This window comes from Natator depressus, chromosome 21 (genome assembly GCF_965152275.1).
Source record: "Natator depressus isolate rNatDep1 chromosome 21, rNatDep2.hap1, whole genome shotgun sequence".
Classification (NCBI taxonomy): domain Eukaryota; kingdom Metazoa; phylum Chordata; order Testudines; family Cheloniidae; genus Natator; species Natator depressus.
Window position 1 is genome coordinate 5,077,627 of NC_134254.1, and position 17,478 is coordinate 5,095,104.

Here is a 17,478-nt window from a genome sequence, read left to right on the forward strand (position 1 = left end):
ACACCCAGCAAGCCAACAGAGAGCGTGGGTTGCAGGCAACCTTAGTCGAAAACCCCGCAGCAGGCCCTGGCTGAGAGAAATGTTTTCAGCAAGGATGTTAACCTGATAGTTTGTGTCCTGAACTCTCTTCTTTGTTAATTTTATTCTCCCTTTCTGTAGTCTTGACCCCGAGTTGAACCTTACAAGCCAGTAGCATGTACTGTTTGTTTGGGCAAGTGATCAGTGGCACAGGCTCGACAGGAAGTGGGTGGGGGTGTACCTAGGTCTTCCTGCCCAGAAAGGGCCAGGGGCATGTCGCAGGCTTCCCCGGCTAAGAGGGGCTGTGGTGGGAATGAGGCACAAACTCCCCTTTGTCCGGGATCGGGTCCCTAGCGTAGGGGGCCGCCGGGGCGGAACGTGACGCGGCACTCGGCCTCCGGCGCGTGCGCAGTTGGGAACGGCGTCCCATTGGGCGCCTGGCCAGCCAATGGGGAGGCGGGGGCGCGGTACAAAGCCGGAAGCGGCTCCCGCGCGAGAGAGCGGCGGCTGCTCCAGCATCCAGAGCAAGGAAGGAGCCGGAGCGGTGTCGGGCCGCTCCCCGCGCTGCAGCACCCGGGCGCTGGACGAGGGGAAGGTACCGCGCTCTCCCGCCCCGGGCAAGGCTTTGGCTCTGGGAGCAGGCTAGACTCTCCCAGCACTGCTACTTCCTCGTGATACAGTCCAAGCCTGGGTGTCACTTGGAGGAGATCCTGATGAGCCAATCAGCAGCCTGGTGCTATTGGTTTCTGAAATGGTACCAAAACCCCAAGGGTCTCAAGCTTACTGATAGATGCAGTTGCCCCAATAGGTAGGGAGCCCTGTCAGGAGCAGGGATGTTGTAAGTGAGGGTGGGGGAAGGACTGCAGCCATAGTGGACCCTATAGCTCTGAGCAGTAGGGATCTTTGAAAAGAGGAAAGAAGAGAACTTCTTTCTTTTCTGTTTTAAAGTATCCCTTTTATTTAAGAAAAAGGCCTATTCCAAATATTGCTTCATTTGTGGAAAAGCAGTCACAAAACAAGAGTGTAAATAACATTCTCAAGTATATAAAAATAATACAGGCACTTTATGAAGAATCTACAACATCCCACCTAGTGTCATTTAGCACTATGGAAAGGCCAAATAAGGAACCAGCTGCATGTTCAGAAGAGTGAATAAGCAAGAGCAATGGTCCACCTCCAGTCTTTCTGCTTTACTCAGATACAGTGGATTCGTACTACACATCCAGCTCAAATCAGCCATGTATCCTGAAAAAGGAAGATAAACAATTAAAATCAAGTTTCAGACTGGTAGCTATGTTAGTCTGTAGAGACTTCAAAGTATTCATTGAAACTAAACTTTTCATTGGTTGTACTTTTCAGTAAACGGAGAAATCCAAGGCTCTCACCTTGGCATGGCAGCATCTGATGTGGCTTCGCCCAGCCCAGTTCCATTCCCTGCCTCCAGGTACGCTGTCTCCCCAGTGCCCAGGGGGCTTCCCCCAGGTACTGAGGAAGGGACATAGAGATACATAACAAAATGTACATTAAAAAAACACCACATACGAAGTCAAATAATATTACATGAAATATGAGACAAGCTGGGTGAGGTAATAGCTTTTATTGGACTCACATATTTTTCTCTAAAAATATATACCTTTCGAGATCAAATTAGATTTTGTTTCACTCATCTGGAAATCATGTTCTGTCGCAATGTGATGCTTTCGGGAATCCAGATTTGGTTTTACACCGAAAAAACTGAATGGCAAGAAAGGAGAGAATATTTGCTGATTAAATATGTTCATTAGGAAAGTATTTTGATGGTACAATGTATTAACCAGTGGAATTCTTACTGTTTTGGAATTTTACAGCTCGTAAGGTCAAGATACTTAAATAAGCCTCCTGAAAAATGTAAACCTTTTCACAACAGTTAACAAGAGATGCATGCAGACTTCACACAATCCACCATGTAGGTAAAGCAAAGCAACTATTTAAAAAGCCTTTACACAGTATTATCTGGCAGCGATACAAAGAAAGTCTGTGTTGTGAAAACACAACTTCATGAGCAGTTCTACACAAATCCTGCTTTGGGTTTTTAATTTGCCATATTTATGAGAAACATTCTCAAAGGTGCACACTTTGGGCCTTAGCCATAGCCACTCCACGTGCAGGTGTCCTAGTGTGGCGCAACTTAAGGAGCAGACAGGGAAGGGTTAAAGGAAGCAAAAATTTGAAGGAGGAGTTTTGGACCCAACCACAGCAACAAAGAATTTCTAAATCTATCAGAGATATCTGTATTTTCATGGTACCTGGAGCACCCCAATACACATTGTCTCGTTTTCATGACATGCAGTCTTATTTATATCATCTTTTCCTTCTCGTGCATTTAAACAATATGCATCGATGACGCACAATGGTCACGTATTGGACCACAGCATCAGCTAGTCCAACAATTTTCAAACTACGGTCCAATGAGACAGCTCTGGGACTCCGAAAGAGGGCAAGATCCCAGAGCTTGGGCTCCAGTCTGAGCCTGAATGTCTATTTTCCTGACATCCAGGTACATGCAAGAAAAGACAAGCCCTGCTGAAAATGTAGAGTAAATCTCAGAAGGAAATACCTTTTCATGCAGAAATGAAATGCCATGAGGAAAAGCTGAAAATTAGTAAAGAATTTAAAAAAATATTGTCGGCTAGCTTACCGTTTTTTCTTTTGCCCTAAAATGGAAGCTACAACGATCCCAGCACAAATGATGACAACACCTTGAAGAAAAAACAAAAACAAAACAGTGATCAGGCAATGAAGTTATATTTTATTTAACATTTTGGTAAACACAGCTAGCAAACTTCACAGATAAGTAGTATGGAAAAACCCCTCTTGTATCTCTACCCAACATTCAAGGTGTTCAAGCTTTTCATCATCTGTGTCCCTTCAAGCGCCTCCAAGCTCTTTATAACTATTTGGTTGAGAAAATTCCTAAGTATGTATTCTTATGTCCAAGCTTTAGTTTGGCTTATTTAATTTCTTCCTTGACTACATTTAAATTCTGCTATTAAGATTTCAGGCTTGACAAAGCTGCTCAATGGCTTCAATTAAACAAGTCATATTTATACATACGCTCAGGTGCTTTGATGAATGGGGGCCTATACAGTGAAAAAACTGTTCACACAGGTTAAGCTACTACAGGCTTTGTGGGAATCGTGATGACTGAACACCCATGCTCTGGTAAGTGGAGCCCTTTGCGCTGCAGACTGACTAACATTCTTATTCCCAAGATGCTAGACTGTCAAATCCAACCTAGGAAGGGTTTGCTTGGATCTTCTGACAATTTCCCTTCCTGGCTCCTATCCTTTCCGTTGTTGGTGCGCACCAGACAAATAAGCAGTCCTAAGTGTTGAGGAAGTATTCTCACCCAAGACAGAAATACAGAAGTGAAACTTTTCTTGAGGGAGCAGGGGGGAATGAGATTCTTCACTCCCCTTCTGTTCCCCAATATTTTGCATGCAACTTTAAGACAGAGAGAATCACAGCAGGATTCTAACTAAGACTATTAATACAGGCTTCTGTCCAGGAAACAGAGGGGTGGGGAGGGAATGAGATAGAGGAAGTGCAATCGTAAAATAGCCTGGACTATGGACCTCAAAACAGTCACAGTTAAGTTACTTACCGATGCCCAGGCCGATGCCCAGGCCGATGCTGCGTTCATCAGTGCCAGACCCTGAAGAGAACAAAAATGTGAGCTAAAATATGAAACCGTGTTCATGTCAATAACTTAGAGGAACTCATCCACAATCCATGCATAAACACCTCTGTGACATTGCACCCCATAAGGCCCTGGAAACCCCTCCATTTTGTCTTCAGCCTGCTCAAAAGATAGCCTTTCCACCCCAAGGAGATGCCTGAAAGAAACTGGAACAAAAGCAGTAACTAGTCTGTCAAAGAAGCTTATTGGAACATCTTTAGGCTTAGACTTGCGTGTGTGTGTTTTATTTGCTTGGTAAAATCTAGAGCAAGTAATTAATTCCTGGGGGATGAAACAGCTGTGCATCTCTCTCTATCAGTGTTACAGAGGGTGAACAATTTATGAGTTTATCCTGTATAAGCTTTATACAGAGTAAAACAGATTTATTTGGAGTTTGGATCCCCTTGGGAACTGAGTATCTGGGTGCTGGAGATAGGAGCACTTCTTAAGCCATTTTCAGTTAAGCCATACCCATTTCATTTTCCTTAGGATTTCTGTTGAGTTTGCACAGTGACAAGTGTCCACATGCATTAGGTACATTACTCGTACAGCCATGCCAACAACTAATGCTTTGAACCAGAAGCCATCTACTCCTACACAAAATAATTAGTATTATAGTACAGTTTTCAAGATGATCCATCTTCGGCCAAGTCATACACTGTCTCCCCAATTCTCAATTCCCAGATGCCCAGGTTATTTTCCCCCTCTGGCTCCTTGGCAGAGTCTCTTGCAGGTTCCTCCTCTAGGATAGGGTGGGATCTGAGTTACTACAGAGAAGTCCTTCCTGGGTGTCTGGCTGGTGAGTCTTGCCCACATGTTCAGGGTTTAGCTGATCGCCATATCTGGGGTCAGGAAGGAATTTTCCTCCAGGGCAGATTGGCAGAGGCTCTGGGGGTTTTTCGCCTTCCCCTGCCGTGTGGGGCATGGGTCACTTGCTGGAGGATTCTCTGCACCTTGAAGTCTTTAAACCATGAGTTGAGGACTTCAATAGCTCAGACATAGGTTAGGGGTTTGTTACAGCAATGGGTGGATAAGATTCTGTGGCCTGCTTTGTGCAGGAGGTCAGACTAGACGATCATAATGGTCCCTTCTGACCTTAAAGTCTATGAGTCTTCCTCTTGACTTTGGCTTCACTCTGGACTCATGCCCGCAACGCTACACGACGACTGGAGAAACGTATCGGCTGCCACCGGATGTGATGTGAGGAACGCCAGGAGCCGGGAGTCCTGGTGCCGCAGCTGAAGAATACAGATCACACTATCATCACTCCGAGAGCTAGAACCATGCCGGAGAGGACCCTGAAGGATGCCATCTGCTGCCAATACGTGGAAAACCTGAAACGGAAGCCGGACCAGGGCAAGGCATTCGAGGTGACGTGCAAGTGGGACCCAGCAACCACTTCCTCTCTGGGAGCAGCTTCACCCGATTTGCCAACTGGAAGTGCAGCCATAGGGCCCAGCTCAACTGCGTCCCGCTGAACGGAGCCGTCCACACCATGGGATTAGGGACAAGCGATGCGGGAAGTGCGGCTACGCCAACGAGACGCTACCCCACGTCCTGTGTAGCTGCAAGCCCCATTCGAGAGCTTGGCAGCTGCAACACAATGCCATCCAAGGTCGCCTGGCCAGAGTCATCCCGCCACCAGTGGGGAAGGTTGCCGTAAACTCCGCCATCCCCGGAACCAACAGCCAACTGCAACCAGACGTTGTCATCACCAACAAGGACCGGAAGAAGATGATCATGGTGGACATCACAATGGCTTTCAAGAACAGGATCCCGGCCTTCTACAATGCCCGAGCTTGAAAGGTAGAGAAATACGCCCGTCTGGCCGAAACCTTGAGAGCTAAGGGTTACCAGGTCCAGACAAACGCACTGATTGTCAGAGTCCTTGGCGCATGGGACCCCAGTAAGGAGCAAGTGCTGAGATCATGTGGATTCGGTCAACGCTACACTCGGCTGATGTGGCAACTCATGGTGTCGGACGCCATCAGGTGGTCGAGGAACATCTATGTAGAACACATCACTGGACATCGGCAATACCAGGAGAGATGAGCTGGAGTGCCGACGAGAAGCGCAGTCAGGAAAGTAACAAATACTTTCCTCATGGATCGTATTTTCTAAATGGACAACCGACTTAATTCTCAATTACTGAGGGACAATCTCCACACTCATTGATAGATTTTGCTTTCCACGACCAAATCTCTGCACAACTTTTCAAGAGTGATGTACCTGAATATTCAGATTCTAATATCTAAACTGTATTGTTAAACTGATTCACCTAAATTGGGGTTATTGCTGATTATGTGCTCTATGTATCATATGACTTTTAAAAACTAACTTTATATTTGTAGACAAGCTAAGCACTATACCCAGATGATCACAAGCTACATATGAGTCAACAGTGTAACACTGTTGCAAAAAAAGCAAACATCATTCTTGGATGTATTAGCAGGAGCGTTGTAAGCAAGACACGAGAAGTAATTCTTCCGCTCTACTCCGCACTGATTAGGTCTCAGCTGGAATAGTGTGTCCAGTTCTGGGCGCCACATTTCAGGAAAGATGTGGACAAATTGGAGAGAGTCCAGAGAAGAGCAAACAAAATTATTAAAGGTCTAGAAAACATGACCTAAGAGGGAAGATTGAAAAAATGGGGTTTGTTTAGTCTGGAGAAGAGAAGACTGACAGGAGACAGGACAGTTTTCAAGCTCATAAAAGGTTGTTACAAGGTGGAGGGAGAAATAATCTTCTTCTTCTTAACCTCTGATGATAGGACAGGAAGCAACGGGCCTAAATTGCAGCAAAGGTGGTTTAGGTTGGATATTAGGAAAAACTTCCTGTCATGGTGATTAAGCACTGGAATACATTGCCTAGGAGGCTGTGAAATCTCCTTCACTGGGGATTTTTCAGAGCAGGTTGGACAAACGTCTGTCTGGGATGGTCTAGATAATACTTAGTCCTGCCTGAAGTGCAGGTGACTGGACTAGATGACCTCTCGAGGTCCCTTCCAGTTCCATGATTCTATGTACAGACACACTTTTACCAACCTGTATATATTTTATTTTATTTTAACATTAGCTTTGATAAAATTTGTGCGTGTGTTATGCCTATGACAAAAATGGGACACAGACAGTCAAACTTTACATCATCCCAACATGGCAACTCAAAAGCAATAAGCTCCCTAAACATTAGCATATAAAAAGTTCAACACAACTGGTTATACTTACCTAGACAGGTGGGCAAAGATGGAACCCATGAATTGTTAGCTTCACATCTAACTGAACTGCTACCATGCAGAGTGTAGCCAGAATCACATTCAAATATTACAGAGTTTCCATATGAATAGTCAGGTCCAAACCCAGATTGCTTTTTTCCATTTTTGACTTCTGGCTCTGGACACTTGACCACTGAAAATTAAAAGTACCAGCGTAAGAACGTTTGACCCAGGAAGCATTTAGTGTGTGCGGGGGGGGGGGGGGGGGAAGGAAAGACGAAAAAGCCCCAATACTTGACTCCAGCAGGTATCCAAATCTATTTTAAAATAAAGTTATACAACTTTAGATCTTTCCTTTTAAAAAGATGTCTACATACAGCACAGCACCCAACTGTATGGCTATTGGGGCCCTCCCCCCACAGTAAACTGCACAAGTTAATCATCATTTTACAAAGCCATCGGGAATTTGGGTCAAGCTAGAAGAGATGTACATACAATGACATTCTGGAACTGAACTTCCCCGCTTTTCGGGGGGTTATTATTATTAAGTAGCGAGGTGACCAACCTGCCTAATGCCTTCGAAAAAGCCTCAATCCCAGCTGTTAGGCTGGGAAACTCCACAAGAATAAAACCAAGTTGTTGCAACTGCTTGAATACCAAGTACATAAATGCATTATTAGCTAAATGCAATAGCATGCGTCAGCACTGCCGTCACCAAAATGAGGACTGTACAATGACCTTTATTTCCCCCTCCGAAGAACTTTGTGGCTGTGATATGAACTCACAGAAGCATAAGCCTTCACTGCCAAGGAGCCCTGCCAGAGAGTTCTGAAAAAGAGGGTTACCAAACAATCCTGCTTGTAAGCCTCTCTCTCTCTCCCCCCACTCCCCTTTAGCACTTGAGTGGTAGGGTACTCGCATAAACTCTTAAACTAAGGTTTTGCTTTTATCTCCACCTAAAAAAAAATCAACTGTTCGTGACCCGAGAATTAACTGCAGTCTTGGAACACTGAGGGGAGACAAAAAATACAGGATGTATTAGAGGCAAAAATTGTTTCCAGGAATGATTTATGAAGTGTCAGTCATTCTTTAGTTTTCCAACAGTAACTAGTTTTCATGATACGTATTTAGGGGGACTAAGCACTAACTGAATTTCCTCAGGTTTATGGGTTTACTTAGCAATCAAAATAGAGTTTTTCTTGGAAGGTGATCGTCGAATAAGAAGGGGATAAAAAACAGACGCTACTAACCTTTGCATTCAGGGGCAGGCCCACTCCACTCTCCATTGACATTATCTTTCGTTGTACAATGAATGGAGTCCTCTCCAAGAAGAGAGAAGCCCTGGTCACATTTGTAAGTTACTGCAGAGCCAAAGGAAAACTCTTCTCCACTCTGACCATTATGGGATCCATGGGTGATATCAGGAGGTGGAAGACAAGGTATTGCTGAAGCAAAGAATGTCAACATGAAAATTAAAGTTTCCACTGAAGGTGAACCGCAGAGAGTTTTCACTAAGAAAGTTGTCTCAGATCCCCCCAAAAAGCTATTTAGCCATTTGGAAGCGTACTTAACATTCCATTTTAACATTTGAAGCAATACCCCTTTCAGATTCTGAAAGTTTTTCTACTTTTAGGCTCGACCCAACCCAGTACGTCCATTGCTCAAGGAGGATGTGCCATAAAACACCAGCTCTGGAAGATGACCTTAACAGAGCGAGTCCCTTCCCAACGTTAGCCTCAAGAAGCCAGAACCTCTTGTCTGGCATCTCTCGAGACAGTATTGTTCCACCAGCAGAAAACTAAGCTAGAACAATTCTTGTAGCAGCAGCTGCGTCTAGACCGGACATCAGCAGCATGATGGATAGACCAAGCCCTGAAAGCATTCAAGAGATCAAATTAAGGTAGAGGGAAATTAATTGTGATTCACTCCAAAAGAGCCTCAGATTTTAAGTGGATAGTCACATTTGGGAAGCATCAAAACTTCTTGAAGTCATTATCATGCCTTTTACATAGTGAACAGGAGGATTACACAGATACAATAGTGAAGAGGAGCCATGAGGCCTGTTGGATTGTGCATATTAAACAGTGCCAGGTGAATAATCTAAAAGGTAACCAAAAAAAAAAAAAAAAAAGATTCTGTAGGAGTCATCTAAACACCATGGTGAAGCACAGTATGATTTCATTCCTCCCCACTGTCACTTGGATTAAATGCCAAAGGAAGAACAGAGACCCCTCTGAAGTGCCAGCTATGCTGCATCATCTCCAGACATGAACTGTTCTTAAAACCATTAAATCGCTTTACCTTGGCAAAGTGGAACCTCCTTATCCCAATCAACTCCATTTTCCACAAGCACACACTGGGCAGAAGTCGCTCCAATTAATCTGTGCCTAAAGAAAAAAGGCTGAAGTTTGTTACTCATGGAAGCAAAGAACTAGTTCCCCGTCCAGAGATGGAACTTGGTTTCTTTCTGCCAGTAGGTGGAGACAAACCATTGAAAAAGGGATACATCTAACACCACAGAACCAAGGAACACGAAGGCCAGGTCTACAGAACACATCTACATCGGTACAGCTACAGTAACGCCTCACTTAACATCGTCCCAGTTAACATTGTTTCGTTGCTGATAAATTAGGGAACATGCTTGTTTAAAGTTGCGCAATGCTCCCTTAGAACGTTGTTTGGCAGCCGCCTGCTTTGTCCACTGCTTGCAGAAAGAGCAGCCCGTTGGAGCTAGCTGGTAGGGGCTTCGAACCAGGGTGGACCTGCAACCCCCCCGCCCCATTAGCTCCCCTAAGTTCCCTGTGTGGCAGCCGCCTAGCAGGCTATCAATTGTCGGGCAGTTCAGCTGTCCCTCTCCCCACTGCCCTGTGCTGCTCCTGTCCTCTGCCTTGGAGCTGCTCCCGGGAGCCTCCTGCTTGCTGTGTGGAGGTGGAGGGGGAAGAAGAGTGCTAATATCAGGGTGTCCCCCTCTCCCTGTACCTCTTCTCCAAAAAGAGGTGGCGGAGAACATGACAGGGCTCAGGACAGAGGGAGCTTGCTGCAAACAACTGCTGTCTCAACTTGCTGATCTATTTAAAAAGGCAATGTACTTAAAGTGGGCTCAGCATACTTAAAGGGGCAACGTACACGCGTGTCTCTCTCTAGAGTGTGAGGCTACATTAACAATGTGTTAACCCTTGAGGGCTTAGCCAAAAGCACTGCATTTCCGAGTCCATTGAGCTGAAGGTCCACCTAAACCCAGCACACAAAGTTGCAACATACTGACAAAGCTTACACTTGGTCTTCACTACAGAGCACACTAAGCATTCGATTAAATTGAAGTGAAAGAACTTGAAGAAATCAAATTCCTGTGAAGGCAGGGAACAGTGAGAGAGAGAGCGCGCACGCGCGCAGATGGGCCCAAGCAGCTGCTAGTTTGTAAAACAGAATTGCACCCAAAGAACCTGCCGACAGCACTAATGGGAGACAAGACAGCTGCCCTGAGCAGTCACCCACTTGCCATCTCCCTGTTCCATATTCAAAATTCAAGCTTCTTAACTGTCCAAGATCTAACCAGTGGTCTTTAAAGCCACAGACCTCATAGGACTGGACAATTCCAAAGCCTGAGGGCCCTATAGGCTGCACAGAAAGTCATCAAGTCCTTCAACAAGACCTCAGACATTTCTGTAGATCAAACCTACTTCATCCTGAAGGCAGGATATTGACCAATCTACAGGATAAACCAAGGGATTTAACTCCCACTTCTGTGCAGCCAGAGAGCCTGCCTTGCCCCAGCGAGTTACCTCCCCACGCCCAGATACAACTAACTGAGACTGGGCCTGGACATCTCCCACCACCCCAAACATCCCTTGGGAGTCCAATCTCTGCTGCTTGGACAAGCCACCGAAAGTTCTGATACAGAAAAACAAAACTCTACACAACACCTGCATTCCTGTCGTTTGTGTGCCCACGCAATGCAATCTATTCAATTAGCAGGGAGGGTAAAGAGCTATTTAAACTAAGTACAATGCTGCCACAAGAACTAAAACGTAAAAACTGGCCGTGAACAACTTCAAGCTGGAAATTAAAAGGTTTCTAACCATCAGAAAGGTGAGGCTCAGGAAGAGTCACCCAATAGTAGTTGTGGAGGCAACTAACTTAGTTTGAGAGAGAGTCAGACAAGTTTATGCGTGCAATTATATGATGGGGTTGCTTGCGATGGCGGGGCTCAGCAACCCGGGGGTTTGTTTCCAGTGTGTGTGTTACATTCCTAAGGCTCACGCGTCAGGATTTCAGCCAGGCACCTGAAGCAGTCAGGAAGGGATTCCCCCACCCAGTGTATTCTGAGTTGGTTTCTTTTATCTCCTTCCTTTGAACCATCAGGGATAGCCATGGCTGAAAATGGGACACTGGATGGGGAAGGCCAGGACTCTGAGGTGGCATCAACCACTCTCATCTCAGTGCTTGACTTGCTGGTTCTTCCTTACATGCTCAGGCTCTAGTATGTGAGGTTGTTAGGAAATGTTCCCCCGGGTCACATTGGCAGTGACATTGGGGGTTTTCTTGCCTTCCTCTGTAGCTTGTGAGTGCAGGTCACTTGCCAGGATTATCTCAATATATATCTCACTTCAACATTTCCCTGCCATGACAGGGACCCGAGGAATTTGTATACCCCAGGCTCTCCTGTTCTCTGACCATGGCACATAATGGTCTAAGCTCCTGTGGGCTGTAGTATTTTAGACTACATTTTGGTTTAAGTTTAGAATGTGGATCTCTGGGAAGTGTTAGTGGCCTGTGATATACAGGGAGGTCAGACTGGAGGATCTGGTGGTCCCTTCTGGCCTTAAACTCTGAGACCTCAAAAATCCAAAACACACCTGCTCAGTGCAAGGAAGTCACAAGCTATTTTTGATTCCCCAAGGCCTGGCAACATAACCCATATGAACAAGAGCAACAACTGCACTTGATGCTATCCTGGGGAATAGCGATATCTATAAGGGAGGGACAGACAAATATTCGCTATTGTAGAGCAGGAACAGGTCTGCTTCTACCGGATGCAGCATTTTATGGGCAATATTCTGCCACCAGCTCCCAGCACCCACACAGAAACCCCTGTAACAAGGGAGAGATGGCACGGGTCAGTAAGTGCTTGAGGTGGGACACTCAAGCTCAACCCAACCCCAACTGGATGATCTCCTAAGGGCTCGACACTGGGATCTTCAAAAGCACCTGAGCGAGTTAGATGCCCTTCTCCCACTGAATGACAACCATAGCTGGGTGGCTATCTTCCTTCAACTCCTTTGAAAATCACAGGTGTAATTCTTAACAGGGGCCCAGCCCATGGCTACAGATTTATAGCACACCACTCATTTTTGTTCTTCAAAGTTAAGCAGGCTTTCTTGTCTCATTTTGCCAGACTTCACCAGCAGTTTTACACCAGTCTTGGTTCTGTTAATTTGTCCAAAGCAGCAATTTGCCACTCACCCTTCATTACAGGAGAAGTTCGCTGTCGCACCAAACCGGAGATCCGTTAAATCAACCCTGCCATTTTCGAGTTCTAGTGGTTTACATGGTCTTCCTAGAAGAGAACGAGACGAACATTAGTATGACTTCTTTTGACCTTAACGGGAAAAGGGGATATGCTAACTTGCAACCCCTAACATAGCAAATACCATGGGAGATCAAAGCCAATGGTCTTGACGTCCAGTACCTGTTCTGTATGACAGCGGTCAGCACCGAAGGCTACAGAGGAAAGCTTACAACCCACCTTGTGGATAATTTTGTAACATGCCCATGGGAAGTGAGGAGAAGTGGAAGCGGGATGATGGTTCCTAATCCCACACAGACAGTGGTTACCCTATATCCTGAAACAAGAGAATTAAGATCCCCTTGCACATTTAGTGTAAGTGCAAACATTCAGGTTAGAGGGCAGGGGTGACAGATTCTCATTAGTCTGGATGATACATTGAGTATACCACGCGTAGTAAAGGTACAAACCTGTTACTAAATGGAGATGGGTAAAACAATTATGATACACGAAAGGCAGGAGTGTTCAGGAAATATTTCCTTTTTGTATTTGAAAGAAGCACGACAACCTAGTCTCATCACAAGAGTCTCATGAAGTACTTCCATGTCTATTAGTAATTAAGGAGGAAGTTAAACTACATCTGCTAGGGATAAACATTGTTAAATCAAAATCTTGGGATAACTTGTACCCAAGTGTCCTGAAAAGTTGGCCAAGGAGATCTCTAACCCACTGATTAAGATTTATAAGAAGTTGGAGTAACTGGAAATTCAAGAAGAATGGAAGAGCGCTGATCTTGTGCCAGTATTCAAAAAGGGCAACCAGAATGACCTCGGTAACTATAGACTAGTTAACACGATCTCACTCACAGGCATGATAATTTAAAGGTATTGTGGGATTCATCAATTCCAAGGGCAAATCTGTTCTGACCACTTGTGCAGTGTAGGGAAAATTTTCCCAATTCATAAGGAATTAAGAACAGGAATATAATTAATACCAACCAATATGGTTTTATGGAAAATCAGGTTTCTCTGATAAACCTCTGTCGTTCTTTGAAGTTACAAAGATGTTTGATAAACGTAACTGATGTAATATGCCTAGACTTTTGTAAGCTGTTTGACTTAGTACCACACAACATTCTAAATAAAAAATAAACACTTCAGTATCAATAGAGCACAACTTAAATGGACTAAGAATTGGCTAAGAGGGTGAGGCAATATCTTTTATTGAACCAACTTCTGTGGGTGAGAAACTTTCGACCCTACACAGAGCTAGTCTTCAGGTTTGGAATACATTTCCAAGACCAAGAAGAATGGTGTGTAAGCTCGAAAGCTCGTCTCTCTCACCAATAGAAGTTGGTCCAATAAATGATATTATCTCACCCACTTTGTCTCGCTAATATCTTGGGATTGACATGGCTGCAACACCACTGCAGACAAGAACTGGCTAACTGACATCTCCAGGAGCAGTCATCAGTGGGAATCATTATCAAACAAACCTATTTCCAGTAGAATTCTGCAGGGATCGGTCCTAGACCTGCTGCTATTCAACATTTTAATCAGTTGACTGGAAGTAAAAAAAAAAAAAAAAAAAAAATCACTCCTGACAAAATTTGCAGCTGACACAAAGTTTGGGGGAGTGATAAAGCAGGACAGGGCAGTCCTGCAAAGCAATCTGGATCCCCTGGGTCCGTTCAAACAAAATTCATTCTAGTACCGTATAGTGCAAAATTATACATCTAGGCACAATTACTTCTAGCATTAAACTCTATGAAGCAGTGGACTAGTCACAAGAGCAACATTAAGCAACATGTTTGCCAGGCCCGGTTCTAAGTGTCTCATCCTTTTTTGAACCCTACCCTGTTCTTTGCCTCCATTTTGTGGCAGAATGTTCCACAGGCTTGTTTTGCGTTTTGTAAATATTTGTTATTAATTTTCTTGATACGTGAATCCTGATTTTAGATGGCTAAAAATTGCAGGTTCCTCAGTCAAGCTCAGTGGAAGAGCTTTTCTTCGCCCATACAAAAGTTATTTGTGATGCTTTCTCCCGCAATACACTTATTCCCACGAAGAATGAACTGTATCAAAAAGTCACCATATCTATAGGGAGTTCAATGTAGATATACTGTATCCAAGCAAAGATAAAGTCAGCACTTTTTATTATTGTACTGGGGAAAAAAAAAATCTCTGAATTCAGACAAGGCATGTAAAAATTGTGACCTCTTTACTAAGGCCTGATCGATTCAGCAAAACAAGTTCTGCTGACATCACTGAGACTGAAGAACGCACAAAGTGCTTTGCTGAATCAGGGCCCATATATAAAGTATTTTCTCAACCCAGAGAAGGTGAGTCTAAGGCTAGTCAAGAAATCCCCATCAGTATTCGACAAATTAAATCATCATTTAAAACATATGCACAAGACGACAGAGTTAAGGTTCATCAGCATCCAACAGTACATATCCTTACTAGTTACTGTAGGACTGCATTTACTAGGGACTTCTGCATGGAATACAGCATCCATAGTCTTGAGAGGAGGAAACTTGCAAAAATCTTATTGTACTCTTAGCAATGAAGCCAAGAGATGTATTCTCTAAGCTTTGTTATGAATTAGTATTTTGACCAAGTTTGTAACACACGTTATTCAATAACGGGTTTACTTTCAGTACAGTGAATTCCGTAGGGCTGAACTCTCATTTGTTATCAGGGATAGAGCAACTACAATTTTTCCAAAAAGACAGACACTTACCACACCAAAGTGTTGCACTTTATTGCAGTATTTGTGATGTTCCCTATACTATCAACAGGAAATACTATCAACACTATGAATTTAACCGCACCAAGTTGTAGTTGTCCAGTGTTCTGTGGCACCCACTTGAACAAAGTTAAAAGAGGTGACATGGTAAGAACCAAGGTCATTAGGGAAACTAAAAAGATGAAAGCTTAGACGTCCTTTATTTTATACCTCCATTTAAAGCTGACCCGCATAGGTAGAGTATCAAATTCCAATAACTTCACTGGTGTGCACTGAATGCTTCCCAGTCAGTCACACGCACATTATGTGGACAGTGGGGTTTCTGGGAGAGAAGAACTACGCTATTCTTAAGTTTATATCTACTACTACACAAGATGTTGATATTCTAGCAAGGCAGATATTCAGCACATGGCCTAAAAACCAGGAAGAAATGTGGTAAACCTATTCCTCCTCTGAAACCTATTTGGAGGATTCAGCACAGAAGGCTGAAGTTACTGGAATTTTGTATTTTAGCTGCTCTTAAAGAACCCTACAAAGATATGGAAGCATTCTGATATTTTTTTTAAGTCAACCACTAATATAACAAAGAACTGTCCAAACTGTATTTAGAAAGCGTTTATGCATACCAGTGTTGAACTGTGAACCACTTCCCCAATAAAAGATGGCTTGCACATCAATTGAAATGGAAAAGCAACAAAGGTACTCACCTTCACAAAACTCAGCGTCTACTGACCATTTTGAATTTTCAAGACATGTAACAAAACGAGACTTTCCAGAGCTCAAAATGTATCCTGGGTGACAGGAGTATTGCAGTCTGGTCCCAACAGGATAGGAATTTTTCACTCCCCCAGGCAGCTCAGCAAAATGCAACCGTGGAGGAGAATCACAAGTGCCTAGCGAGAGAGACAGACAAGGAAGAGGAAAAGTTAACTATGAAAGAAATTCAATAGTCTGTTGTAACAGAATACTAGTTTTTGAGAAGCCACAAATGATTTTATTGGGGATAATTTGGATGTACTTGTTTTCATTAGAGCCTTGAAGCTAGTTTACTGAATGGGCTTGATACAAAACTACAGTACATTACAATTTTACAATTATTTACCATGTATACATCACCCTGAGCGTGTATGGTAACGTAGGGTAAGTACATTGTGCAAAACAAGACATTGCTCCACCTCACAGGTTATGATCTAACGCAGCACAGGCTCAGAGAGAGGGTTGCTACCACACAGACTGACATGAAAGGTGGTGACGTACAGGGCAAAGAAGACCAAGGGAGCAATCTACAGACGAGTCCACGAAACATGTCTGGCATTATCTCTCAGACAGGTAACTTTCATATTTCTCATGTGATGCATGGAAACTGCATGACAGGCATGAGGACAAGTGCTAATGAGAAGCAAAGTGGGGAAAGTAACTGAAATACTTCCCGATGTACTGTATTGTATTTTCTAACAGCCAACCGATCCTAAATTCTCAACTACCGAGGGACAATATTAACTCGTTGCTCTATTCGCTTTCCATAAGATTCTCTTAGTATAACCTTTTATGAGTTATGTACCTGAATAATTGGATGCTAATACCTTAACCGTATCACTGAATTTAACAACCGTCATTTGGGATACTGTCGATTAGGTACTATATGGTTTGAAAGTCATAAGGTACAAATTTTGTACTTTTGGATAATTTAAGCATTATACCCAGATGTACAGACACTCTTCTTAACCTGTGCATTAGATCTTTGCAACGTTAGCTTTAATAAAAAAAATTTAATCTACTTCTGTACAGTCACAAACCTAAGGCTGTAACAGGGGATCTGGCTCATTTTATAATCTTTAGGAGTCTTATACCCCAAACTTCGTTTTACTGAAACTGGTACAGCAAAGCGGCTGCACCTTTATCTCCTGTTCAAAGCGGCTTTTTCTTTTCCCTAGCCTACCTCCAACTACGACAGGAGACATTCCTCATCCTACAGCAGCGGGCACTGGGTATTAACGCTATCTCACGATACGGGACAGAGTTTAGCCTCCAAGGCAGAAGCCATTCCAACGAGCCTTCTCCCGGGCAAAAGCGCTCCCAGGGGCTGAAGGCTAGCAGAAGTGTGGTTCCACATCAGCCACCCAGCCACATGCCAACACGCAGGCTGCTCCAGAACTTCGAGATGAAATGTACTTCGTGAATTTCACACTGCCATTTTCAGACTTGTAGAAACTACATGCTAAAAAACTGGAAGCTTTAAATAGCCAAAAGTTCTTCCAACTCACCAGAAGCATCTTT

General features: G+C 43.9%; 1 protein-coding gene and 1 long non-coding RNA gene across 2 annotated transcripts in view; one reads left to right on the top strand and one right to left on the bottom strand.

Annotated features, from left to right (window-relative positions):
• The first annotated feature begins 511 nt into the window (after nucleotides 1–511).
• Nucleotides 512–17,299, top strand: LOC141975651 (uncharacterized). Its single transcript, XR_012635972.1, has 4 exons — nucleotides 512–613; nucleotides 1,378–1,462; nucleotides 16,384–16,530; nucleotides 17,136–17,299. It is a non-coding gene; the product is annotated as an uncharacterized LOC141975651 (long non-coding RNA).
• Nucleotides 1,120–17,478, bottom strand: part of CR2 (complement C3d receptor 2) — a 74,838-nt gene continuing 58,479 nt past the window's right edge. The window contains exons 17-26 of the mRNA XM_074936186.1: nucleotides 15,909–16,094; nucleotides 12,411–12,504; nucleotides 9,249–9,334; nucleotides 8,198–8,392; nucleotides 6,961–7,140; nucleotides 3,662–3,712; nucleotides 2,696–2,756; nucleotides 1,652–1,752; nucleotides 1,404–1,503; nucleotides 1,120–1,263 (exon numbers count right to left, since the gene is read on the bottom strand). Coding sequence (XP_074792287.1) covers nucleotides 1,251–1,263; nucleotides 1,404–1,503; nucleotides 1,652–1,752; nucleotides 2,696–2,756; nucleotides 3,662–3,712; nucleotides 6,961–7,140; nucleotides 8,198–8,392; nucleotides 9,249–9,334; nucleotides 12,411–12,504; nucleotides 15,909–16,094 — 1,067 coding nt within the window. The 3' untranslated portion in view covers nucleotides 1,120–1,250. The remainder of the gene's footprint in view (nucleotides 1,264–1,403; nucleotides 1,504–1,651; nucleotides 1,753–2,695; nucleotides 2,757–3,661; nucleotides 3,713–6,960; nucleotides 7,141–8,197; nucleotides 8,393–9,248; nucleotides 9,335–12,410; nucleotides 12,505–15,908; nucleotides 16,095–17,478) is intronic.